Source organism: Gossypium hirsutum, chromosome A13 (assembly GCF_007990345.1).
Source record: "Gossypium hirsutum isolate 1008001.06 chromosome A13, Gossypium_hirsutum_v2.1, whole genome shotgun sequence".
Classification (NCBI taxonomy): Eukaryota; Viridiplantae; Streptophyta; class Magnoliopsida; order Malvales; family Malvaceae; genus Gossypium; species Gossypium hirsutum.
Genome location: NC_053436.1, coordinates 15,517,315 through 15,543,862, shown reverse-complemented (window position 1 = coordinate 15,543,862; position 26,548 = coordinate 15,517,315). Strand labels below are relative to the sequence as shown.

The window sequence follows — 26,548 nt, the reverse complement described above, 5'->3', positions numbered from 1 at the left end:
CATCTTATTAACGAGAGTGACCAAAATAACATAATTATATAACATGAGTGCTTAAATTATAATTTTTTATTTTAAATACTTAAAATAAAAATTTTTATAGTTAGATGACTATTTATGCAATTTACCCTTTTAAAAATTATCAAAACCGTCACCACCCGGTAACGCTAAAAAGTTTAAACGCCATGCTTTCGAAAATTTTCAGGACACGTGTCGGATTTTTGAGAGATTAAAGGAGGTGGACCAATCATGTTAAAGAAACTGATCGGATCTCATCGCCCAACTCTCATCCACTAATTCTGATATCAAACCCCTTTTAGCTACGCCGTTGTTTTTCATATCCTCGCCACGTGTTATCTTATAGTCAACTTGCTTCACGTTTTAACCTTTTAAAAATTAAGAAAATATTTAATCACAAAAAAAAAAGCCATAATTATTTTAAAAAAATTCATTCTTCTATTTGTTCTCTAGAACCTCCCAGAAATCTCTCATATTTTGAATTTACGGTAAAAAAAGAAGCTGTTTCGGTTAATTGGTGAATCACTTTGTACTGCGGATTTTGGAGCTTTGGTTTTTTGGTGAAGTTGTGCGTTTACTGGAAAAAAATCTGTTCTTTTTTTCTTTGGAGTATTTGATTTTCCGGTGAAATTTGTCTGTTTCAGGTAAGATTTTGTTATTATATCGCTTTTTTTTGTGCGGAACTTTTCTTTTAGTTGATCTGTTTAGATTTAGGTTGGTTTTTGATTTTTTATTTATTTATTTTTTGTTTAGTTTATGAGAAATGCTTGAAATGGAACGTTAGTTTTTGTTTTTTATTTTTGACATTTTTATAAGCAACTTACTAGAAGTTAAGTTAAATCTGATACTATTTGCGGTTATAATATTATTTTTTGCCGTTATTAGGATTTGAGGTTTTAGTTTTACAGAATTATTCCGCTGTTTGTTTGATGAGAAAAAAATGATTTGCACAAGAAAAAAACCCTGAATTTTCACTATTTGTTTACTGCTAACTAAGATATGGATTGAGTTTGGTGCTTTGTGCTGAAAGGTAATATAATTTTTGTTTGATCTGTATTCATAGCTTTTAGTTTTAGGTTTTAGATTTGATTACTGCTCAAAACTGAGGATTTTTTTTAATAAAGGATTTTTCTAATTTGTGAATTATTCTGTTTTTCCCGTTAGAAAGCTTAACCGGAAAATAATTGTCTTCCATAAACTTGGCAGCTGATAAAAAGATGGAATTTATGTTTAGTGGTGGATAAGGATCTAGGAGGAATGTCTGACTTTTTGTATGAGGTAAGTTTCTTGTTTACCTTTTACTTTTACTTTTTCTTTTTCTTTTCAGTTTATTTCCAATTTCTAGTAATCTAGTGCTGCAGTGTTAAAAAAGTTAGTGTAGGATGCTATAATTTCGTCTTAATAATTCAACGTGAGATTGGTTTTGCTTTCAGTCGTTCATTAGTTTTTTCATGTAAATAGAACTTAAAGTTGTATAGCATCGAATAGAACCTCTCTTGTTATGATATTAATGGAGGGACTATTGAGTATTTAAGGGTGATGGATTTGTTCTGAAGAAAATCTCAAGTACTTTAGTCTGAAGCTTGTTGTTTCCTTGATTTGTGGGTTTTGTGTTGCCTGTTGGACTTTGTTGGCAAGTTAGGATTTCAGGGTTTAGTTTGCTCATTCTCTTCTTCTTTCCAAGTTACATTATGTTATATTATATATCATTATTATGTTCTTGGAATGGTTGTTCAATTTTGCTCTTTTATTAGAGACTGGACGTCCTGATAAGTGCCAGTGAATTTAACCCAAAAATTGATTTTATTATTTAAGTTGTTTCAATAATTTAACCTAAGCTTGTTTGCAGGTGACTGATATCATTGCACCGAATAACAATTCCTTTGTACTAATGTCTTCTTCTTGGTGTGTTGTTTTAAATAGGATTTTAATCAGTTTAAGGACTTGATATGCCAATGTTAGATTTGCTTACTAATGCCAATTTTTGGTACACAATAGAGCTGTTATCTAGTGCAATGGTAAAAATCCTTGGGGTTGAAAGTGTGCAAGAGCATGGGCGCAGGCAGAGGCACGAGATGATTGCTTTATAAAAAAAATTACATATTAATAGTATTTATGCTGGTGGGATCATAATTGGATGGCTATTCTTTTGAAGATTGCTCTTCAGATTCGCCTTGAGCCACCTTAGTGACCACCTTGTTTTTGGTTGCATTACCATTTTATGAAATGCCTTGTGCTAGATAAGGGATGTAACTCAATTCATCCTTCTAAAATTATCTTTAATTTCATCTACTCTATTTTCATTTCCTTTGACAATGAATGACTGATTATGTCTGAACTTACGTAATTGATGTTACAGCTTGAAGATAATGTTTGGGATGAATTTGGTGCTAGTGCTATCGATGATCATATAGTTCCTCGTACTGTTGATGAATATGGGGCTCAATTCAAAATTCAAGGGGATTGTCGAACAAAACCACAACATGAAGTGATTGGAGTTGCTAGGAATGCAGATAATACGGCTAAATATGGTATTTTGGGCAAGAAGAAAAAAGGCATTCATACTTTGACCAAGAACAAAATGTTGGAAAAATACCCTTGGTCTCACAGTTCTGATGGCATATTTCCCACTTCAGGTGATAAGGACTCACTCAAAGAAGTTATGGGCATGGTTTCTGGTGATCCAATGATGTCCAGCCAGGGTCTCAAAACTGGTGATATAGATTCAGTTAGCAGTGATTTCTGTGCTGAAGATCCTGTCTTGGTTGACAACTGTGCTACAGAGGACACTAACATCTATTGTTTTCCGCTAAATCACATGTCTGATACTAATGATGATCTCAGATTTTTTAATAATAACCATGAAGACAAAGAAAACAGCGATCTCCTATGTTATGCCTGGGGAGATATTGGAAATTTTGAGGATGTTGACCAGATGTTCAGGTAGTTCTTGAAATCCTATTATTAATAAGTTTCTCGTTTTGCTTTACTAGGTAAAACCCAAGGTTCAGTAGGATTTGTGCTTTGAGTATAACATAAAAGCATCTATGTTTGAACATCCGTAAATATCCACATACATGTACCTGCACCATATTTGTACGCATGCATGTATTTGGGTTTACATAGTACTTATCAGTACTTAACCTTTCATATTGATCTTACAGAAGTTGTGATTCAACGTTTGGGTTGGGGAGTCTCAGTAATGAAGATGATTTGTGCTGGGTTTCATCTTCACATGCTACTGAAGGATCTCAAGATGTGTTGAAGGCTGATGCTAAGTTGAATGGTTTACCAGAGCATTGTGCAACTTCCAGGCCAGACAATGCCGGTCCTTCAACTATTGATTCTTACAAGAAAAATGTACTTCTAAGTGACAAAATAAGTTCCCTTGATACGAGTGGTGATAATCCTGGTCTTGCTGACATGTCTTCTTTGGATGTATCCAATAAAGAATCTGAAATTAAGGATGACTTGACACCCACTGAGCAGGTTAGGAAAATCTTTCCTTTTTCTGAACTTTATCTCTCTCCCTATTGATCTTTTTAATTTTATATTTTGTTTAGGAATATCTGAATATCTAACTTTGTCAGCTAGAAGTTGTCATCCTCCAAAAATCTTTTAGCCACTTATTCTTTCTGAAGATGAATTTCAAGCTACAGTAAATTAGGATGATAAATAGAAATATTACTAATAAGGTACTTTGAAGGAAACCGCAGCCTACTATTGGCAAGAATTATGCCATTTTTATAGTCCTTGTTCATAATGTATATAAATCTTCAATCTAAAGTCGGATAATAAATACTATGATCTACGCATAAGCTGGTTTCAGATGAAAGAGTTGATTGTAAATTTTACATATTATTGCCATGTGGAATCTTTACTATGTTGTCTAAGTTGTATCGTTAAATTACAGATCAGCCCACAAAAAAGGCAGTCCAAGCAACTGAGAGCATCTGGAGAAGAAACAGATCATCTCCTCGAAAATGGTGGCTCTTTTTACCATTATGGTAATATCAAGCAGTTTGCAGATGTGAAGCATCCCTTTACTGATTCGTCATGTCAACTCTTTTCCCCACTGGACCTTCAACAGCACAAGCAAAACAGGGGCCCTGGTTCTGTAAGCTATGGGCAGGCCAGTGTTCACTATATGCATCTCAATAACAGCGGTCCTTCAAACCAAATTTCAAGATTTCCAACTCTAACTAGTGCCAAATCTGAAAATAATGGGCATCCTTCGACAAACGAGTCATCTTGTGCATCGAATCAGGCACAGTCCATAGAGAGCTCTCGGGGTCTTTCATTTGAGGTTCCTGACATTATAACGAATGAGAAGATGGGAAAGCCATTTCATCAACAAGAAACAAAAGCCCCAGTCAACGGGAATATCAACCAGGCAAGAGTGGAAAGTCAGATTGCATTTTATGATCCAGTCACTGTTCAAAAGCAGGTCTGTCAGTCTGAACAGGACGAAGGTCATAGTGAAGTTGAAGGATTTAGTGTAGGGAAGCAAGCAGAATCAGGTTTTTCAAACAGGCAGAAAAGCTCTTGTGTAGGTTCATTGTTGGGTGAAGTCTCACTAGAAGCAACCAGTTTTCGGCAGCTTCAACAAGTCATGGAAAAGGTATAACCGATGGAAAGGTTTTATGATGTGCACATATTTGCGTCTCTTGTGGGTAATTGGTAAAACAGTAATTGATTGAGTTAAAACTGCTTGAATTTTCAGTTGGATTTCAGGACAAAACTGTGCATACGGGATAGTCTGTATCGCTTGGCTAGGAGTGCTGAACAAAGGCATAACTGCACAGATACGAAAAATGGCATTAGAGATGATGAAGATGCAAGTGGTCCATTGGTGGCCGAAGAAACAAACAAGTATGTTTTGTTGCTTTGAACATGAATTTCTTAATACTTTTGATCTTGTCACTGTTTGACCACATAAGGCAAATGATGTGAAAATCTGGACATTAATGATAATAACACATAAGATGTGAACTTGGCAAGTATCGATTTCTAAGGAACTATGAACAGTTACATCTTGAGTACAGTGTGCTTCTTTTGTCTCATTCTTTCTTGTAATTCTAAATGCTGCGTTTATTCGTTTTGTTTTCCAGGTGCACTAGATTTATGGACATAGAAACTGACACAAACCCGATAGATAGATCCATAGCACACTTACTATTCCACAGGCCTTCGGATCCGTCTCTAAGGCCTGCTACTGATACCACTTCTCTAAAGTCTCATGGCATGGTAAAGCACTTGTTCATTTTCTGTTTTGAAGAAAACTCATGTTTCCCCTAAGCTCACAAAGCATTATTGAAATGGCAGATTCTTGGCTCCCCCACTGCTCGACCTGCCTCCGCTGAAAAGCAAATCGATCATGAAGAAAACAGTGCTGTTTCAGATAACAACAGGTAACTTTGTGGATTTGATAAAATAACAGAGTTCAGCACTTTGTAAATTGTTATCTTATTTATGATCATGTGAAATGATTGTGGGTGAGGCTCAGAAAATACGAAGATGATGCAAAGGGTTGATTCTGCATTTTTTTTTAGGCTTTGATTTTTTAGATAATGTTTTGTTATAACTACTTATAAGCTATTTGTCCACTTATTTGTCACTAATACTTCAAAAAAATTTCTATTTGTTTTTCACAAACTATATGGACTTTTGTGGAACCATATAAGACCAATTTTTTCTTTGAAGAGTACTTATATTAAGGAACTAATTTGTGGACATTTATAGTGTTGAAGATGAATTTTAGTTGTTGGAAACATTAATTAAAGGTTTAAAAATTGTTTCTGCAACTTAGGTTTCAAGACTTGCCAAAATATCTCAAAATATGGGTGAAAAATATAGCTTTTGGCAGGTTATATCTCGAGACATACAATCTTTGAAGTAGATTTTTGTATTTGAACTTTTGTGTATCTAGGCATATGGTCTTATGTTTTCAGACTCGACTACCAAAGTGTCTTAAAATTATTTTAAATATCTTAGAACATTTTGGTATTTACTAAAAAAAATTGATAAATTAGTGTATATTTAAAACATGTCTTTGAGTATTACTATTTTTTGAAAATGTTTGATAAAATTTTCAATTATATTTTCATCAAATGATTTGGAAAATATAATATAGATATAATTTAAGAAAAATGACTTGAAAAATATAATATATATAATTGAAGAAAAATTCACATCTTGAAAACGCCTAGACCATTTAGTCAATTACAATGAGAGATATAACAACTAAGCATGAGAGAAATTCAATAAAATTCAAAAATTTAAAATAACTATATGCATGTACTCAAAATAAAACATGAATAACATGCACCAACTACCAATAGCATGCATTTAAACAATGTATCAATAAAACATACATGTATAGATATTAATGTATTCGTATAAGCATATGAAAAATACATTCAAAGTAAAGTGGATAAGCAAATTTCATTTCTCTCTCTCCTTTTTGGTATACTAAAAGGTATTTAAAACAATGAATCATGATTTTAATTTTAAAGATGTTTTAAAAATCAAAGTTTAAAGAGAATAATAATTAATGTAAGTACACAGTGTCATAAGATTAAATTGTCCTTTTCTGGACAAATATCTCGAGACATTGTTGCAGTAAAACAAAAAAAATATAATTTAAACAGGTCAAAACTTATATACGTAAAACCTATACAAAATATTTTAGCACGTTTATTATTATAAAACATGTGCAAAAAACGAACCATAACAATATGAGCATACTTGAATCAAAAAATCACTAGGTGACGTCTTTTTATAAACATAAAACACCTCAAGCCAAGATATGAAATAATTTAAAATTTTCAGAAAAGGCATATAAATTTAGTACAAGGGATATTAAGTATTTGTCATATATTTCAAACATACTCCGAATACAAATGTACCAATATGCAACTTATATGAACTTGGATCTATTTATTAGCGATAAATATATTCTAAAACTTACACTATTTACATGGATCAAATAAAACTTGACTTTAAATTTTTAAAATTTTCTTTCAAAATGGCTATTAAAGTAGTAATAAAATCATAAATACATTTTTAACCAGTTTGAATTTTTCAACAATTATAAAACAAACTTATTTAATAGATCAAATGACATTGTTAACAAATCACATCTTAATTTTTTTTTTAATTTGGACTCTTGATGGAGAAATATGTAAAAATATCACCATAAATTGTTTTGAAGCATTTACTAAAACTTTTTTTTTTGATAAAAAATAACATCTCTAAATGATTATTACATTAAAAAAAATATTAAAAAACATGTCTAAATGATTTTAATGTTCATAATTTCTCATAATCAATATTTGCATTTAAGCTGTAGGAGTCCTACAAACTAGCATCAAAACTCAAATTGTTGCAAGTTGCAATATTTTTTTGTCAAAGCAAAATATAGAAGTAAATTCTAAAAAATGTTAATTCATTTTTCCCGAACATTACTTGTTTAGAAGAATTTTTTTAAAAAATGCTTTTTTTTTTCGTAAAAATTATTTTCAAAAGTAAACTTAAAATCATTAAAAAAAAAATCTAGTTCTGTTTTCTCCTAGAATGTGCATGTGAAAATTCATAAATGTAATGTCTTAACATGCAGGCATCCTAAGGATAAATTTAAGCATGATTTCAACAAAATAAATCAATAAATTACAATTCATGCTCAAGCAACCAATAACACAAGATATAATTTGAAGCATAAAAGTTATCCATCCTTCTTTGTGTGTCAAAAGCATCCGAAATGTTATGCTTTGCTTCTTAATGTTTCAACATACCTGCAAGAGACACTTGGATTTTGGTACTCAATTTGCTTTGGGTCCTTGGAAATTGGTTACATGCCTCTAGTTCATTTTGAAATCTATACTTGTTTTTTTATTAATTTTTTTATTGGATAAGTATGTAATATATGATCATAAAAATGACTGCTCATGCTTTATCATTTTTGATGAATTTTCTAAAGGTAATCAATCCTTACATACTCAGTGTAATCTTGAACGATTTTATGGAACAATTATTCTTCACATACTTATCATAACCTTAACTGATCTCATTGAACAATGGCGCACTTTATTACATCAATGTAATCTCAGATAGTTGCTCTGCCTTCGAGGCAAACTTAATTCCGAACGGTTATTTTATCTTTCCTATGAACATAATTTTTAATTCTTACCAATAGTCTCAATGCTTATGATGTTGGCGTAATTCGAAAGACTTTTGGATTACCACAAATTTTGTAAGAAAAAGTAAGTAAATTTCTCTTAATCAAATTGACCTCATCCATAAGGCAAAACTCTTACTGCTGCTTTTGTGTTAAGAAAAGTTACTTTATAATATTTTCTTAAATTGGAGGGAATTGTTATCATAAATATCTTGATCACATTGTGAGTCTCATCAAAGACCTATTTATTACATTTTTCGAGATTAGGCAAAGGGAATTCAATTACTATTCACGTATTTGGGCTTTTTCTTTCACTAAGGGAGCTCTTCATTACTTCTCTCCCTCATTTCAGTCACGGATGGATCTACGTCTTATACTGGTGAATCGTTCTAAAATTTCACCACCTTCTCCACCTTGTTGAAACTTTACATCAACAATAGGCTTAATCCACGTCAAACTTAGTTAACTAAATCGTATTTTTGCGTAAACAAAATTATTTTATTCAAATTGATTTGTAAATAATAATATTTAATATTAATTAAGAGAAGATATTTATCCATTATCTATATAAAAGTTTTATGTACTATTAGTGAATAATAACTTGATATTTCATCATCAAATGAAACAAAAAAGTAAAATTTATAAAAAAATACTAATAAATTTATTTAGATGTAATTAAATATTAATTTATTATAAATAAATACAAAAATAATCCTAAATTCAAGACCCTAGAATTTAAATTTAACATCTTAAATTTTCTTTAAACATGAGAGTTATTAGTGATTATATATAGTAGTTATAATTAATATTTAAATAAAATTATTAATATTTAATTATAAATTTATTTTTATTTTAAAGTGTTATGTTATTAATCATTAACAATGCATGAGACTCATGCATAGACGACACATGAAACATTATTCAAATTTTAATTTATATAGTATTTTATTTATAAATTATTTAGGTTAATATGTGCTTCAAGTATATATATATATATTTGTACATTTAGTATTTAATCACTCTATTCTTATTTTTAAAAATTTAGTTCATCTATTTCTTGAACTTCAAAATTTAAGTCCAATTACTAATATAGTTAAAATTCTTCTATTAAAATTTTTTTGTATGGTATTTAAATTTAAAAAAGAAATTCACTTGATAACAATATATCAAAAAAAAAGGTAATGAATCCGAATGTAATAGAAGAATTTTAATAGTTTCAATAATTTTATTTGTATTTTAAATTTGAAAAATAGAGCAACTAAATTTTGAATCAACGATTTATTACAAATAAATTTTTTTTTTGAAAGCACATCCTTAATGCCTTTAATTTTAAAGTTTTGCTTTATCTTCTATGAGTCAACTTTTTTTTTTTTTTAAATTTGAGTTTTACGTATATATAAAATTTTGAGCTGAATTTTACAATAAAAAATATGTTGTCTAAGATTTATTACGTTAAAATTAATAATTCAAATTCAAATTTTTATATACTAATAAATTATCACACGTGTAACGTGGAAAACATATTTATAAAACACATGTGGATGTGAAAATTACAATATATATATATAAAATGCAACTAATAAGAATACAGCAAACGCATATATATTCAGAATTGTAAGAAAAACAAATTAGTTTAAAATTTGTAAGTTGAAAGAAAGAGTATTGGCAAATTCATCTAATAAATAATATTAGATGCTCTGCAAAATGTTATGTGTTCTATATAATTGAATGGTCTATACCGTATCATAATTTTACACAATTCTTAATTTTATTTACCTATATATTAATTAACTTATATTTAATGTTTTTTTTATTTTTTTATAATTTTTGTAACGTTTCATTTATAATGGTTATGAAATTAAATCATATTAATATATAAATTTATTTTTAAAAACATAATAATTGATATTAGATTAAATTTATTGCAACGTTTTTTATATTAGTATCCAAAATTGTCCGAATCTATTTATAAGCATTATTGGCCATTATCAAGATTAGTTTTGTTTAATTATAAATTTTAGCTTTTTTTGCTTTATTAAAATTGAGAGGCTAGTCTTTATATTTTAATTTTTCAAATTTTAGTTTTTACATTTCTTGTATACTTATTATTATCCTAAATGATTTCATTGGACAATGGTTTGCCTTACATTAATGTAGTTTTTAATGGTTGCTTCGCCTTCAAGACAAATTTAATTGTTAGTATTTAAATTTATCATATTTTATTAAAATAAATAATAAATTTAAAGTTTAAAAACATTCATTTTTGTTGAGAATATTTTAATTTTTATTGTTTTAATTATAAAATTTATCAATATAAAAGTAAAAAAAAAAAGAAGAAGTTATTTTGTTGGATGATTTAGTTGGATTTCATTAGAGTTACAGAATTAACTGAAAATAGACAATAGGTTTTGTTAGAATGATACGAAATTGATTAAGTAATTTTCAATCAAAACAAAAAAAACTTTAATTGATATTTTTTTCTAATTCCTTTTTTATTAATTTAAAAATTAATATATAATAAAATGAGATATTTCAGTGTGAAAACCTTTATATTGTTCAATTTAATTTGTAATAATAATATTTAATATTAATTTTTTGATTTATATATAAATTATTTTTTTATTATTTTGTGGTTTTTATAAATTAGTTCATTAATCTTTTTTTTTTTAAAAAATCATTAACACCTCTAATTTTAATTTTAATTTATTTTTTATGAGTTAACTTTAAGTTTTTAAGCTTCGATAATGATATGCATAAATTTATGAGTTGGATTTTGCCATAAAAAATTGTGTTGTCTATTTATTATGTTAAAATTAGTAATTAAACTTTGACATAAGTTATTATTTTGGCACGATAACTTATTTAGCACTTAAACAAATTATTTTAACTCTTAATTTAAAGTTTCAAATCATTTAAATTTGCGATAAAAAATTCATTTTGGCGCAATTAAATATTTTTTAAAATTTTAAAATATTTAAAAAAATATAAAAATATTTTTATATAAAAATTGTTTTTTATTATTCAAGACTTTCTATAAATTAATTCATTAATTTTTGAAGAAAAAAATCATTAACACCTCTAATTTTAATTTTAATTTATTTTTAAGAGTTAACTTTAAATTTTTAAGCTTCGATAATGATATGCATAAACTTATGAGTTGGATTTTGCCATAAAAGTTTGTGTTGTCTATTTATTATGTTAAAATTAGTAATTAAACTTTGACATAAGTTATTATTTTGGCACAATAACTTATTTAGCTCTTAAACAAATTATTTTAACTCTTCATTCAAAATTTCAAATCATTTAGATTTGCGATAAAAATTCATTTTGGCACAATTAAATATTTTTTAAAATTTTAAAAAATTCATAAAATATATAAAATATATATATTTTAAATTTTTTAATTTTAAAAAAATTAATTAATTCCTAACGGGTATACTCATGGACTATTTTTTTTTGTTTTACAAAAAATACTAACAGATAAACGTATATTACCAAAAGAATTAATAGTTAATAGTTAATAGTTAAATGTAAAAGGATAAAATTTTGATAGATTTTTTGTGTTGGTTTTTAAGAGAAAAATATGTTATTAGTGTTTAATATTGAACTAACAATAGAAGTTAAGTTAAATTTAACTACATAAGCTAAATAAAATATGAGACAGAGACTAAAATCATAACTTTACCATTTATGTAAAACAATAGAGAGAGCAGCAAAGGTTTATGTAAAACAATAGAGAGAGCAGCAAAGGTAGTTTTCCACGGGCCTCTCTCTAGTAAGCCCTGCCGTGGCACCATCATAATAAAAAACAAAAGCACTCGGTAAGCTGGGTATATACTTAATCAATGACGTGACCATCTTCTCTGTCTATAACTTTGATCAAGGCAAAACCGAGCACTGAATTTGATTGGACACAAAACGACCAAATCTGAACCACCGTGTTTGGCTTCAAGCTATCCTTATTGTTCTTCAACACCTTACTATAATCTCCATTTATGATATATGATAGGCTCAATCCGATGCTCCACTTGGTCAAGTTTACCGTGTTGGAGATTTGAGTGGAGACGATAGAATTAGAGACTTATATGGAAATAAACAATACACTCCGAGGCGCGGATGACACTTTCCAAAGAGAACTATTTGCCTCCACACAAAGTTGCTAGAAGGTTAAGAAAAACGTCCTTCTGGGATACAACAAAGTTTTGAATTTCCTTTGATTAGCAAAATCAAGGAATTCCCTAACTTTTACTCTAGTTTTTGAAAATAAGATTGATTGTAATTGTATATTTTTTGAGCACCATAATGCCTCTATTTATATGCACTCAATGAATGCAAATTTGAAAGCCACAACCCTTCATATTGGATATACATCTTGAGAGAAACATGTCCTATGGAAATGTATCCATTGGATGATAAATCATCACTTTTAATTTGAATAGTACTTATGAATAATTAAATTTGTAAGATGATATATCATCACTTTTAATTTGAATAGTGCTCATGATTAATTAATTTACAATCTATAATTTCCAATAATCCCCCACTAGATTGCTAGTTCTAGAAAATAAGTACACAACGATTATGCATAAAGAAGGGTGTCCAAAGGTTTAACCTTCCTTTAGTGCAAACTCTCAGAGTATCAACAAAGTGAATGGTGGCTAGTCGCTTGAACAATCACTCTTAAAGTCAATACTGGAAAATTTCACACATAAAAAGTTTAATTTGCTTTAGCACCATTATGGCCATGTGCTTGTCCTGTTTCATGAATGTAACACCCCTTACTCGTATTCAACGCTAGAATAGGGTTAAAGAGCATTATCAAACTTACAACACAATTATACATAGTTTTAGCATAGATAACATCATTTCATACATTCATCATTCAAACTCAATCAATTTGTCTCTAATACGAGCCTACGAGGCCCTAAACATGCTTTAGGAATGGTTTGAAACTAAACCGATAACTTTTAAAACATTTGGAACACATAGAAAATTTTTCTCAAAATAAGGGACACACACCCGTATGGCCAGGCCGTGTGTCTCACATGGCCACCAGAAAAGCCCGTGCCACAGGCCGTGTGGACATTCAAAATGGGAGCACATGGACGTGTCCCAGCCCGTGTTCTACCCCGTGTAACTCTCTGACTTGGGTCACACGGCCAATACACAAGCCCATGTGCCCTAAAAATGGCCAAACACACCCGTGTGCCAGGCCATGCCAAACTTGTAGGGTATACTGACTTATGCCACACGGCCAAGTCACACACCCGTGTGTAAGGCCGTGTGGAGCATACTTGTAACATCCCGATTTTGGGTCTAGTCAAAACAGTGGTTTCAGGACCACAAATATGAGGCCATAAAATTTATTTTAATATTATTTTGAGGTCAGCAGTATGATAATATGATTGTGTAAAAGTTTTGTTAAGAAATTTTACCATTTGAATGCTTAATTTGTGAAAAAGGACCAAATCGTGTTAAGTGCAAAAATTGTGTTCCATTAGCTAAAGGTGTTAAATAGCTATAGAAATTAAAAGTTGAGGTCCTTAATGAGTAATTAGGCCATTATACATGTGTATAGCTGCACATGAAGTGTAATAAATGAAAAGTCAAAAAGTCAAAAAAATGGGCATGGGTTGGTATTTGATGATACAAGCAAAAACTAATAAAATAAAACAAGTGGCCATCTTCTTCTTCATCCATTCTCAACCAAAAATTTGAAGGAGAAAACCCCATGGAAGCTTGAAATTTTTAGCAAAGTAAACCCTCTACATGTAAGTCATTTTGGTGTTAGTTTTTGATGTTTTTGAGATTATTGAAGCATGATACAACTATTTCTACCATTATTTTGAGCTAGGGCTTATGTTAAAAAATTTACCCATGTGTGTCATGCATGTATTTTGATGATTAATGGAGGAATATGGAAGTTTGGTGTTAGATGAACATCTTTTTCTAAGAGAATTTTTCATGAAATCACCTAAAAGGACTTGTTTGTAAAACATATAAAAATAGGTGTTAAAAATGTGATTTGATGAAAATTTTGGGTTGTTATAAGAGGGAATATGAATCAGCTATGCTTGGGTAACAAAGAAATTGGCTCCATTTCATTTTACGAGCCTAGGGGCTAAATTATAATTATGTAAAAGTTTAGGGATAAAACTATAATTTTTCCAAAATATGATTTATGGGCTGTTTTGAATAATGTGGTAATTAAATAAGTGAAATTTTCTATTATAGATTATGAAAAATGGAGTCCGGGCCTAGACTGGGGAAAGAGCAAGATCTTGGACTAAATCAATAAATTGTCCATATTTTTGTACCGAGGTAAGTTTGTGTGTGGTTGATACAACTTTTTATTATGAATTTGCACTTAATGTTATATGAATTGTATAATTGTCTCGTGAATATTATTGATGTTGTTCGATAAAGATTTGAGGTGATAAAAGCTGCTTGAACCTTAGGAATACTTAAGCTACAAATATTATGACATTAGGTTGATGAGATCCCATATATGACCATATCTGGGATATGGCGTTGATATAAGATTTTGTGTAAGACCACTCTGGGACATGGCGTCGAAATGAGAATTCGTATAAGACCATATCTGGGATATGGCATCGATGTGAGATCCCATGTAAGACCATGTCTGGGACATGGCATTGGCATCTTATTGTGTGTATGATAATCCCGAGTATCCTTAGTATTCCAAATGGTTCAATGGGTAGTCCAAGGATTTGTCAAAGATTTGTCGAGGTATGAGGGTACAGGTATGTATACCAAGCTTGTAGTTATTGAGATTACAAAATGATGAAACTTTGGTCAGATGAGAATAAAGATATTATGATCTCGAGTTCTATTGAACATTATGTAAATTGAATGAGGTAGGGTATGATTACAAAGATTACTGAAAATGAGATGAGTCAGATTATGTTATGTATGTGTGCGATAATGCATATTATTATTGCTTATTAATTACATGTAAGCTTACTAAGTTTTATGCTTACTCCCTCTCTCTTCCATTCCCTTGTAGTATGGCCAAGCTAGCTCGGAGATCAAAGGACGTCGGAGGCTCATTCACACTATTATTGGATCTTTTGGGTATAGTTAGTCTCAACATTTTGAGTATGGCATGTATAGGGACTTGGTCTTTAGTTATATGTCATATTAGTCTAGCCAAATGTGTTGGCTTATAATGATAGTTGATTCATTTTGTGTACGTCCATGAGATATGGCTCATAATAATTATTGGGTTGTAAACCTATTCATCCATGTATGTATGTGCCAATTCTATTATGATATGGCCTATGGTTATTGATGATTGAATGTTTATGAATATCTTATATGTGTATAAGATGGTATGAAAATGCATGCATACAAGTTTAAGTAATATTGCTTATTCGTATATGCGTGTTGGTAAGATTTGATTTTTCATATTAGGGAGTTCTAAACAAGTATAATGTGATGGGAAGTTGTCATGCGTAGGCTATGTTATGAGTGTTAAGGTATCATTGCAGCCATAGAGGTGTTTGTACAAATAAAGGTGACAAGTGGCTTGGAAAATAGCCTTAAAGTCACCCACACGGGTAGACACATGGGCGTGTGTCTAGACCGAGTGTGACACACGGCTTGCCCCATGGGCATGTGATCCAGTCGTGTGTCCCTTGCACCCTAATTAATGCAAAACAGAATGCCTAGTAGTAAACATACGGGCAGAAACACGACCGAGTGTCTCGGCCGTGTGAGAGACACGGCTTCAGAACATGGGCGTGTGCCCAGGCCGTGTGAAGTTTGCACCTGATTTTGGAATTTAATTCGCCACACAGCCTAAGGACACGGGTGTGTGCCTTGGCCGTGTGACCTTATTTGGTTGATGAAGCCATAGTCAAAGAGTTACATGGGTTGAGGACACGGGCGTGTCCCAAGCCACACGGGCATGTGTGACCACACGGCTTGCCAACACGGGCGTGTGACTCTCCAAAACAGGAAAATTTTCTAAGTGTCATAAAAGTTCCTAAAGTTCCCGGTTTAGTCCCAAATCTTTTTCGATGCATGTTTAGGGCCTCGTAGGCCTGTATAAGGGATGTTAAGTATATGTTTGAATGCCCTTAATTGGAACAAAATTTTATGGTTTGGTTTTCGTGCGTTTGATTGCGTTAGAGTACAGTAATGCCTTGTACCCTGTTTCGGCGTTGAGTACGGGTAAGGGGTGTTACAATACTGACTTGATTTTAATTTCAACACTAGGGGACACACGGCTGTGCAACATGATCTTTGGTCACGCACGGCTGAGACACATGCCTGTGTGGACAAAAATAGGCTATTTACCAAGTCAATTTGCCACCCAAATTTGCATATACCTAGACAACTAAATTGACACCAATTCAAATGCCTAAATAAACATCCAATTTAGCCACAATTAATTCTAATTCATACCATAACCAATACCAATATTCCAACATGCTTATAACTTCAAATCTTACTCTATCAAAACATACCAAAGTAAATATATAAATCAACTAGTTGAACCTTTACTTAACATGCATCATATTGTACCAATTCACAAGCATGATACTAATTCCACAAACCTCATAATACAAGTCATTCCCACATCCATTGATGAACTCAACTATTAACCATATATGAACATATATGCACATAACCAAATACACCAAATTAAGCCAAATCTCATGGCTATATATACAACCAAAACATGACCCTTCACAAGTTATTTCAAATGTCAAAACTCAATACCAAAATACATATAAAAAACAACCATAATCCTATACATGCCATATGACCAAACCAAAAGCTCAAAAGTACCAAATGATAGTAGATAGTGTGACGTAGCCTTCGACAATCCACGAATCTAAGCTAGCTTTGAATCTCTATAAAATATAACAAAATAAACAATGTAAGTTATACAGCTTAGTAAGTTCATATGAAAAACGATAAGCAAATCTCATAAATTGTTTACCAATCAAATGTTTGAAATCAATGAACAACAATTCAATTAAGCTTCAAAACTATCAATACCTCATTCACATAACTTACCAAAGAATTCATCAACTACATAATTTCAATATCCGAATAGTATTCCGTACATACCTGTACCAATATGTAACAAACTCATGTTCAAACAGAAAATGTTGAATACTCAAATTCTCGCACACTAAGTGCCAAAACATAGCCAAAGCTATTTTAATCTCACACACTAAGTTCCTTTCATAGCCAAAGCTATCACGATCTAGCACACTAAGTGCCATATATAGCCGAAGCTATTTCGAATCGCACACTAAGTGCCATATATAGCGGAAGCTATCTCAAATCTTACACTAAGTGCCATATATATATCCGAATCATCGTCAAACATGACTATAATCTCATATACACAATTTATACAATATCACAACATTTAAAGCATAATTGTAACAATGCTTATCACAAACGAACTTACCTCAGATATTAAAATAGCGAATCAAGTCGATTAGTCGATAACTTTCGTTTTTCCCCGATCCTGGTCCGAATTCCTTTTTTCTTGATCTAAATATATTAAAAATTAACTCATTTAATCAAATATTTATTCAATTCAATCCAAAATATACATTAGGGATATTTTACACATTTGTCCCTAAACTTTTACATTTTTTTACAATTTAGTCCTTATTTCATAAAATTGCAAATTCGTGCAATTTAGTACAAACTCATGATTAGCCGAATTTAATACATGTTACTAGCAGCCCATATTTTCAATTTATTCACACTTTTAACCACCACATTTCACATTTCTCAATTTAATCCCCTATTTTGCATTTTCACTAAAAATCACTTAACAAAACTTGTTTAACTAACATCAAATATTCAAAATCTAGCATAAAACATTAAAAATCATACATATTCATCAATGGAATCATTAAAAATCTTCAACAGTTTTGCAAAATAGTCCCTGGGCTAGCTAGTACTAGATGCAACGATTACAAAAACATAAAAATCGTTAAAAACAGATCAAAAACAAGCTTACATGTAAGGATGAACCCTAGCCAAAAATTCAAGCTTCAAATATGGTGTTTATTTAGTTGATTCGCTGGATGATGATAATTAGGAAGACAACCATTTGTTTTCATTATTTTAGTTAGGTTACTTAATAATTTACCATTTTAAACTTGGTTTAAAACCTTAAAATTCACTTGTTTTATGCCCATAAATGTCCATTACCTATAGTAATGGTTTAATAACAACATAAGGACTTTCATTTATATAATCCATAGCTAACAGATACTTTAATCTATTAGAACAACACTTTTTCACCTTATGCGATTTAGTCCTTTTTATCAAATTGACCAATCAAACGATAAAATTTCTTAACAAAATTTTCACACAAACATATTATTATGCTGTAGAAATTAAAATAATAATAAAATAAATATTTTAACCTCAAATTTGTGGTCCCAAAACCAGTATTCTGATTTGACTAAAAATGGGCTGTTACAATGAACATGTACGAGAGAACCATAAAAAAAATCTCGTTGAAGAGGCACCATTTCATGTTCATATAAATGGATTTCATGACAATTAATGTCCATCCATTAAGAGTAAAACTCATCCTCCTAAATTTAAACACTAAATCCTAATCCTTTGTGTTCGTTGTCATTCGATAACTTGTTATTACCTTTTGAAACTTGAAACTAACTTTTGACTATAACAAGGTAGGGTTTCCATTATCAATGACATGATCAGAATGGTTTTAATCTCATCTTAGTGGTCGTACTCTTAACCAAATCCCTTGACAAACCTTTTGTCAATGGATTCGCTAAATTGTCAATTGACTTAATGTAACAACCCGATGGTTGGGGGTGTCAGAAAGTGCATTTCTGGGACTTTGTTTCTGCAAATTGGACTCGTAAATAATAAATATTTATGAAGCTAGTTTGTAATTAATTAGGTTTCGGTTAAGTGAATTTGCTCGAATTAAGAGTAATTAGGTATAAGGACTAAATTGCATATAAAGTAAAAGTTGAATTATAGATTAAAGAATAATTAAAGGGACTAAAGAGGAAATTATACCATTTTTTATTTAGTAGGACGGCATTAGGTATAAATTAGGTGTAAATTTATTATATATATTATAATAACTAAAGTTAAAATATATATTATAATATGTTTACTTAATATTTAAGTAAATATATATTATATAATGATAAAACAAATAAGTTAAAGAAAAAGAAATAGAAAGTTAAACAAAAGAAAGAAAAAAGAAAGAAAAAAGAAAGAAAAGGGAAAGAAACAGACGCAAGGCTTAGGGGTTTCAAAGTTTCCAAGTTTAATTGGTTAGTCAATTTAGTCCCTTTTTCTTGTAATCTTTACGTTTTTGAAATCCCGATGTTAAGTATTACCCGATCCATGTTGAAATTTTAGCAATTATTAAGTTCTTAAGTGTTGTTAATGTTGAATAATTTTAATATTAGGGATTAAATTGATAGAATTTTAAGCTAGAAGTGAAAAATGATCAAATTGTAGAATAAATTGTAAATTTTGAGTTATAAGGACTAAATTGTAAAAATTTTAAAATTTAGGGGTTTAAGTGAAAATAGGAAGTTAAATTTAGTTTAAAGTAGAATTTTTATGTGTAACAACCTGCTTTCAGTGAAATCGGAACAGTGGTTTCGGGACCACAAATATGAGGTTAGAATAAAATTTATTTTAATATTATTTTATGGTCTATGGTATGATAGAAATATCGTATGAAAATTCCGTTAAGAAATTTTATTGCTTATATGTCTAATTTGATAAAAAGGACTAAATTGCAAAAAGTGCAAAAGTTGAATTCTAGTAGCTAAAGGCATCAAATAGCTATGGAATTTAAAATTTGAAGTCCTTATATGACAAATAGACCATTTAGAGGAGTTAGTAGATAATGATGATTATTCATCATTGGAAATTAAGAAATTATTAAGGTTAATTTTGGAAAAATGATAAAATAATGATGATAAATGAAATAAATAATTAAATTATTATCATTTTCATCATATTTCCTAAAAAAAAACATGAAAATCCTAACCATGGAAGTTGAGTTCAAGGAAGCCTATTTAGCTTAAATAGGTGAGTATTCTTATCATGTTTTTAATGATTTTTATGTTTCCGAGATCGTAATAGCTTAATCTAACTATCTCGGGGATTAATTTGCAAAGTTATTAAAGTATTAGGATTTTTCCATAGATGAGTATAGTTGAATTTTGAAGTTTTATGGTAGAAAATGAAAGGTTGTTATTGGAAACACAAAAATTTATATACTTTTTCATACCCAATTTTACTTAAATCCATGCAAATCCAGTTAAATTCTTGTTGAAAAATAATTAAATATTATAAAATAATTAAATCATGTTAAAAATATGAACATGGTGAATTTATTTAATTTTATACTTAATTTTGATTAATTTTGACTATTTTTGACAGATTCGCGCAAAGGGCGAAAATTGGCTCGGCTGACACTACTGAAAGCACAAAACCGAGAAGCAATTTGAAGTATCGAGGCACTTTAATTTCCAGCCTAAGACGGTCCAGAAATGTGTATTAATTCATAATTTAATTAATTTTAATTTATTCCCCATTTAATGTGGGTTAAATAAATTATTTTTAATTAATTATGGAGAAAGGGTCCAGTTGAACCACACTGGTCGAGCCAAATTGAGTGAACCAAACCAGCCATTAAATGGGCAGCCCAGAACCGTCCATATGCTGACCCAAATCAGGATTTTAGCTGATTAAATATGCTTGCAAAAAAGCCCTCAAAAGACTTCTAAATTGCATTCAAACCCCACCTTAAATTATGGCTTTGTATATTTGCCTCAAGCTTAAAATAGCAAAGTTGAAACTGTCACTTTGCCATGTGTGTGGCCGGCCAAGGGAGGTCTCTTTGGATGCTGGAATTTGCTATTTTTAGCAGCCAAAATCAGCTATAAAAGCCACCCCTTGCTGATCATTCAAGGCATCACTCACTCCATATCATTCTCTCATTCCCTCTCTCACTTTTCTCTCATTTTTTTCCATTCCATTCCCTCTTGTTCAAGTGCTGATTTCTTCTCTTGGGAAAGAGGCTTCTATCAGCCATTTTGGAGCAGCAATTAGGTGTTCATAAGCCACCTTGATAGCCAAGGCCAACGAAGAACGAAGAACGGAGCAACTAGTCAAGCCACGGAGAAACACTGGATTTGCCTCTTGTTCCCTAACTCTTTAATTTTTGTTGTTGTTTTGACGAACATGTTTATGAATATTTATGCTATTGAAATGGTTATTTTAATAAATTCAGCTTAAATTATGTTTGTGTTGGGTTGATTATATTCTGCCTGCTTGAATTGTTAAAATGATGTTTATGCTGTTATAGGCCTCGGTAAATTGCTTGGTTAAGTAAAATCATGCCTAAGTTATTCTTGCGTTACGACTGTGAGGTAACTAATAAATTAATTATTTAAACGGATCAAAATTGTAATTAATTGACACAGTACTTAATCAATGTATGTTTATTCTTCTAAGGTAGCTGAAGGTAAATTAGCAATGTATCTGGCGATATGATTAGATTATTGTGATTAAATTGTTTCAAGTTAGGGATGCCTTGTTACTTCACAAAGTCTTTTATATGCTTATTAGATTTAATTAATCGTTTGAATTGACATAGGGATATGCAAGAGATTGGTTCAATTTAATGAGTACGTATATGCAATGACATGTTTGCTTTCTAGAATCTGTTTAGTCGGTTGAATTAACATAGGTATATGTCAAGAGATGAATGGATTTTTGTATGTAAATTTGTTCATAAGTTAGCAAATTACCAGGTTGCTGTGAATTTATTCGTAACAGTGTAAACATGAGTTTAATAATTCTAAGTTAAAGGAATATGATTAATCCAACACAAGTATGTTACCTTGATTAAATCTTATCTGAAATCATGCATCAGAACTCCTTTGTTTTATTTTTAATCATTTACTTATTTTTTAAATAGTTTTTGACCATCTTTTAAAGCCAAATTATTTTTACCTCACCAAAGTGTTTTACAATTAATTTCATAAATAATTCTTTTACAGTCCCTGTGGGTACGATAACTCTACATTTACTTGTCACTTTATTACTTGTTGTGATTGTGTACACTTGCACATTTTTTCCATCGTTCCTGTTATCAGATAAACAACTTTTGTACAGAGAATTTTGATGAAATTATGATTTAGGGACTAATTTGAAAATATGATAAATTCATGGAAAATTTTTAAATTTTATGAAATTCATGGGCTGCTATTGTTAAATATGAAAATTGGCTAGGCTTGAAATAAAGATTAAATTGTATGAATTTTATTTTTCGAGCCTAAGGACGATCATAATTAATTAAAAGTATAGGGGCAAAATAGTAATTTTTCCGAAGATGTGTATTGGATTGAATTGAATATGAATTATATTAAATTGAGTTAAATTCATTCGTATAGATCTAGATAGACCTAATACGAGTTAGATCGAGGAAAAGAAAAAGTATCGGATTAGTAGCCTTTGTATCTACGAACACTTATCGAGGTAAGTTCGTGTAACTAAATTGTATATTTATATATTTTAAATTGAATATTATTGTGTGTGATTTGTATAAAATGCCATGTATAATATCGATCACATATGAGTCCTATTTGAACCTTAAAATTCGAAGGATACAAATGACATGTCATTAAGGTTCCCGAATTGGTTGTAATCCTTCATGTGTTGCGGACACACCACAGCTCTTATGAGCGTCTCGATACTTGGCTCTCACGAGCTTCTCGTTATTTAGCTCTCATGAGCTTCCTGATTAATGGCTTTATTGAGGTTCCCAAAATTTGGCTCGAAAGAGCTTCCTGTTATACATCTCACATAAGCTTCTTGTTATATGGCTCAGAAGAGCTTCTTGTTTACATGTTTGTATAAACAGACATGTACATGAATTGACAGATTACAGTTTTGTGCACTTCATGTGTACTATCCTTGTATCCAACGATATTTTAAATTGTTCAATGGGCAAAGTTCTGATATGAGATAATATGAGTTCGAAACGAACTATTACCCGTTTATACATGAAGTACATGGAAATGATATTACCTGATATACTGATACATGAATTGGTTGTTACTAGAATGTGAAACTTGCTTGATGACTTTGTTTCTCCATGATTAAGGGCTATTATATGTGATTACTTGGCTAACATGATGAGGATATATGTTTAGGCATTTGGCCAAGTTGGTTTGGATAATTCTTGTATGTTTACCTTATATGTGAAATAATGATAAACTCAATTCCATGTTATACGAATTTACTAAGCTTAAATGCGTACTCTATTTTATTTTCCCTATTTTATAGTAATACAAAAGCTTGATTTGGTTGGAAGCTGGTCGGAGTTACTTCACACTATCCATCGGCCTATTTCGGTATATATATAGTAAATCAATTTTGGTTATAATAGCATGTATAGGTTAACTTGGCCATTGACGGCATATAAATGTATTGATGAAACTAGCCATTTGAATGGCTTGTGTTAGTATATTTTGATTTGTATATAAGTGGTTTTTATCATGTTTGAAGTGTGAGTTTGATTATGCATACATATGCATTTGGTTATCTAGATAAATAAGAATATTTGGTTGACTTGTCTTTAAATTGTCATTTGAGGTGCCTAAGAGCACATTGGTTGTATGTGGTAATATGTCATGTTTAAGACATAATTTTGGCTTGTTTTGATTGATTTTTTATGGCTTGATGATGTCCAAAAATGTTGATTTAGGTGGATGACAAATTAGGTGAGAAATATGGCTAGGAAAATTACCTATTTTTGTCCACACGGGCGTGTGCCTCAGCCGTGTGTGACACGCGGTCAGTTGACATGGCCATTTGTCCCTTGTTTCGTAAATTAGCATAAAACAAAATGCTCACACAGCCTAGCACACGGGCGTGTGGCTTGGCCGTGTGACCTAAGTCAGAGAGCTCATAAATTTGCACACGGGCTGGGACATGGTCATGTGTCCCTTGATAAACCTCAAAAGTAACATATTTTAATCCCATGCTTGGCATATTTTTGGATGATTTATCATAAGAATTAGTGGATTTGATGCTCCTAATCCTTTAATTTCATGTTTTATATCCAGATGAACATAGGAAAGCGAAAAGTGCAAGAAAAAGGCCAAAAAGGACAAAATGGGTTTATTTTAGAGTTTCACACGGCTTAGACACTTCCACACGGGTAATCCACAGACCCGTCTGTCATGGTCATGTAAACTTAAAACCATTTTAGAATTACACACGGCCTGAGCACCATCACACAGGCGTGCCACACGGTCGTGTCCCTATCGAGACCTATTTTAATTCTACTCGGAAAAGGCTAATTTTGGGCTATTTTAGGCATTCTAAAGTCTATTTAAACACCCAAGAAGAGGATTAAAGAGGGAGACACAGAGTAGAAGGCAGAAAATACTTGAAGGAAGCCATTGGAATCAGCTCGGAAGTAGGATTTACCTCAAGACTGAAGATCTCCATTCAATTTCTACTGTAGTTTTTAGGTTTCTTTATGTTTTTTTGTTTTCCCAATTTTGAGATGTTTTCCCCCATTGTTATGAACTAAATTCCCTAAATACCTAGGAAAGATGAAACCTAAGACAAATTTTATTATCTTTTGAATTATATGATAAATACTTGTTCTTATACATAATTATGAGTTTTAATCCTTGCTTTAATATTTCAGGATATTAATTCAGGTTTTGATGTGTTTATTCAGTGGAGCAAAAGTCCCTATTTAAGAGTAGATCTTCCATAATTAAGCAGATTTGATTGCAATCCTAGAGATAGGACGACATAAATCTGCCAGTTTAGAGTCAAATCTAATAAGGGAATCCATAGATCGAGTTAATGCGAAAATAGAGGTTTTAGTTAGAAAGAGATTTCAATTAATCAACCTAGAGTCAGTTGTTTTTAGTCTTGAGAGAGATATTAACATAAGCTAGGGATTTCTGCAGATTAAGTCAAGTTAATAAATCGTCTAATTCAGAAGTAATAAGTGAAGTCTAGGTGGATTTTTCCTTGGGTATTGTCTTCTCCATCAGTTTTCGAAAAGTATTTTCCAACTTTTATCTTTGTCGTGTTCTTAGTTAATTAGATAGTTAATCTTAGTTTAAAAACATCCCTTTAATTCTTAGGCTAGATAATAAAAAAGATAGTAATTACTAGTTCTTTTAGTCCTTGTGGATAACTATACTACTGTTCGATAGGTGCGCTTGCCTTAGTCAAATTTTTGGTCAGTTTAACAATCATCAAGTTTTTGGCGCCGTTGCCGGGGACTAAGATATTAGGAACGCTTGAATTTTATTACTTTAGCCATTTTTTTATTTTTACAGATTAATTTTTTTAATTTAATTTTTACTTCTCTTCTAATCTCCCTGTTATTTGCTTCTGGCAGGAATCTCTAGTTTATGATTAGAAAGAACCCGTCAAGACCTTTGCTATTTGACAGTGAGATAGAGAGCACAGCTCGCAGAAATTGAAGAGAAATAAGGCGAAGCCTATAGTATATAGAGGAAGAGCAAGAGGACGTGACCGATATACCAGAAGAGATGGCGGACAATCTGAATAATCCGCTACCTCCTGTAGTTGCTGTAAATCTAGTAAATCAGAATCCTGCTCCTCGTACTATGTATGATTATGCTAAGCCTACTTTAACAGGAACCGAATAGAGTATTGTTGGACTTGCTGTTTTTGCAAATAATTTTGAACTAAAACCTAACACGATTCAAATAATATAACAGTTTGTTCAGTATAATAGTCTGCAGGACGAGGATCCAAACAATCATTTAGCAAATTTAATGGAATTTTACGACACCTTTAAGATCAATGGCGTTTCTGACGATGCCATTCGCCTTCGATTGTTTCCCTTTTCATTACGGAATAAGGCTAAATAGTGGTTAATTCGTTACCATGAGGGTCAATCACTACTTGGGAACAAATGACCGAAAATTTTTTGCTTAAATATTTTCCGCCGGCCAAAATGGCTAAATTGAGGAATGATATCTCCTCTTTTGTGCAGATGGATTTAGAAACACTTTATGATGCATGAGAGAGATATAAGGATTTATTAAGAAAGTGCCCTCATCATGGGTTACCTTTATGGTTACAGGTTCAGACCTTCTACAACAGTGTGAACCCCTCAACTAAGAAAACCATAAATAACAAAACACCTGAGGAGGCTTATGAGTTTATAGAAGAGATGTCACTGAATAACTATCAATGGCAAGTCATGAGAACAAAGCCAACAAAATTAGCCGGTGTTTTCAACCTAGATGCAGTCACCATGTTATCAAACCAGGTAGAACT

The 26,548-nt window shown here is 31.0% G+C and overlaps 1 protein-coding gene and 1 non-coding gene across 4 annotated transcripts; one reads left to right on the top strand and one right to left on the bottom strand.

The window, feature by feature from the left end:
- The first annotated feature begins 329 nt into the window (after positions 1 to 329).
- Positions 330 to 5,670, top strand: LOC107893987 (protein LNK1). Of its 3 annotated transcripts, XM_041084982.1 has the most exons (9): positions 413 to 659; positions 1,222 to 1,293; positions 2,375 to 2,546; positions 2,652 to 2,958; positions 3,180 to 3,504; positions 3,929 to 4,636; positions 4,739 to 4,887; positions 5,127 to 5,262; positions 5,341 to 5,670. In XM_041084982.1, the coding sequence occupies exons 2-9, from the start codon at positions 1,273 to 1,275 to the stop codon at positions 5,428 to 5,430; spliced, it is 1,908 nt and encodes a 635-aa protein (XP_040940916.1). In that variant the 5' UTR covers positions 413 to 659; positions 1,222 to 1,272; the 3' UTR covers positions 5,431 to 5,670. The 3 variants fall into 3 exon arrangements, with proteins under 3 accessions (XP_016674635.1, XP_040940916.1, XP_016674636.1); XM_016819146.2 differs by having other exon boundaries at positions 330 to 659; positions 2,375 to 2,958; XM_016819147.2 differs by having other exon boundaries at positions 1,180 to 1,293; positions 2,375 to 2,958.
- Positions 5,671 to 26,228: 20,558 nt separating this feature from the next.
- On the bottom strand, positions 26,229 to 26,335 carry LOC121212792 (small nucleolar RNA R71). The gene has a single exon (XR_005908166.1). It is a non-coding gene; the product is annotated as a small nucleolar RNA R71 (small nucleolar RNA).
- Between the last annotated feature and the right edge of the window lie 213 nt (positions 26,336 to 26,548).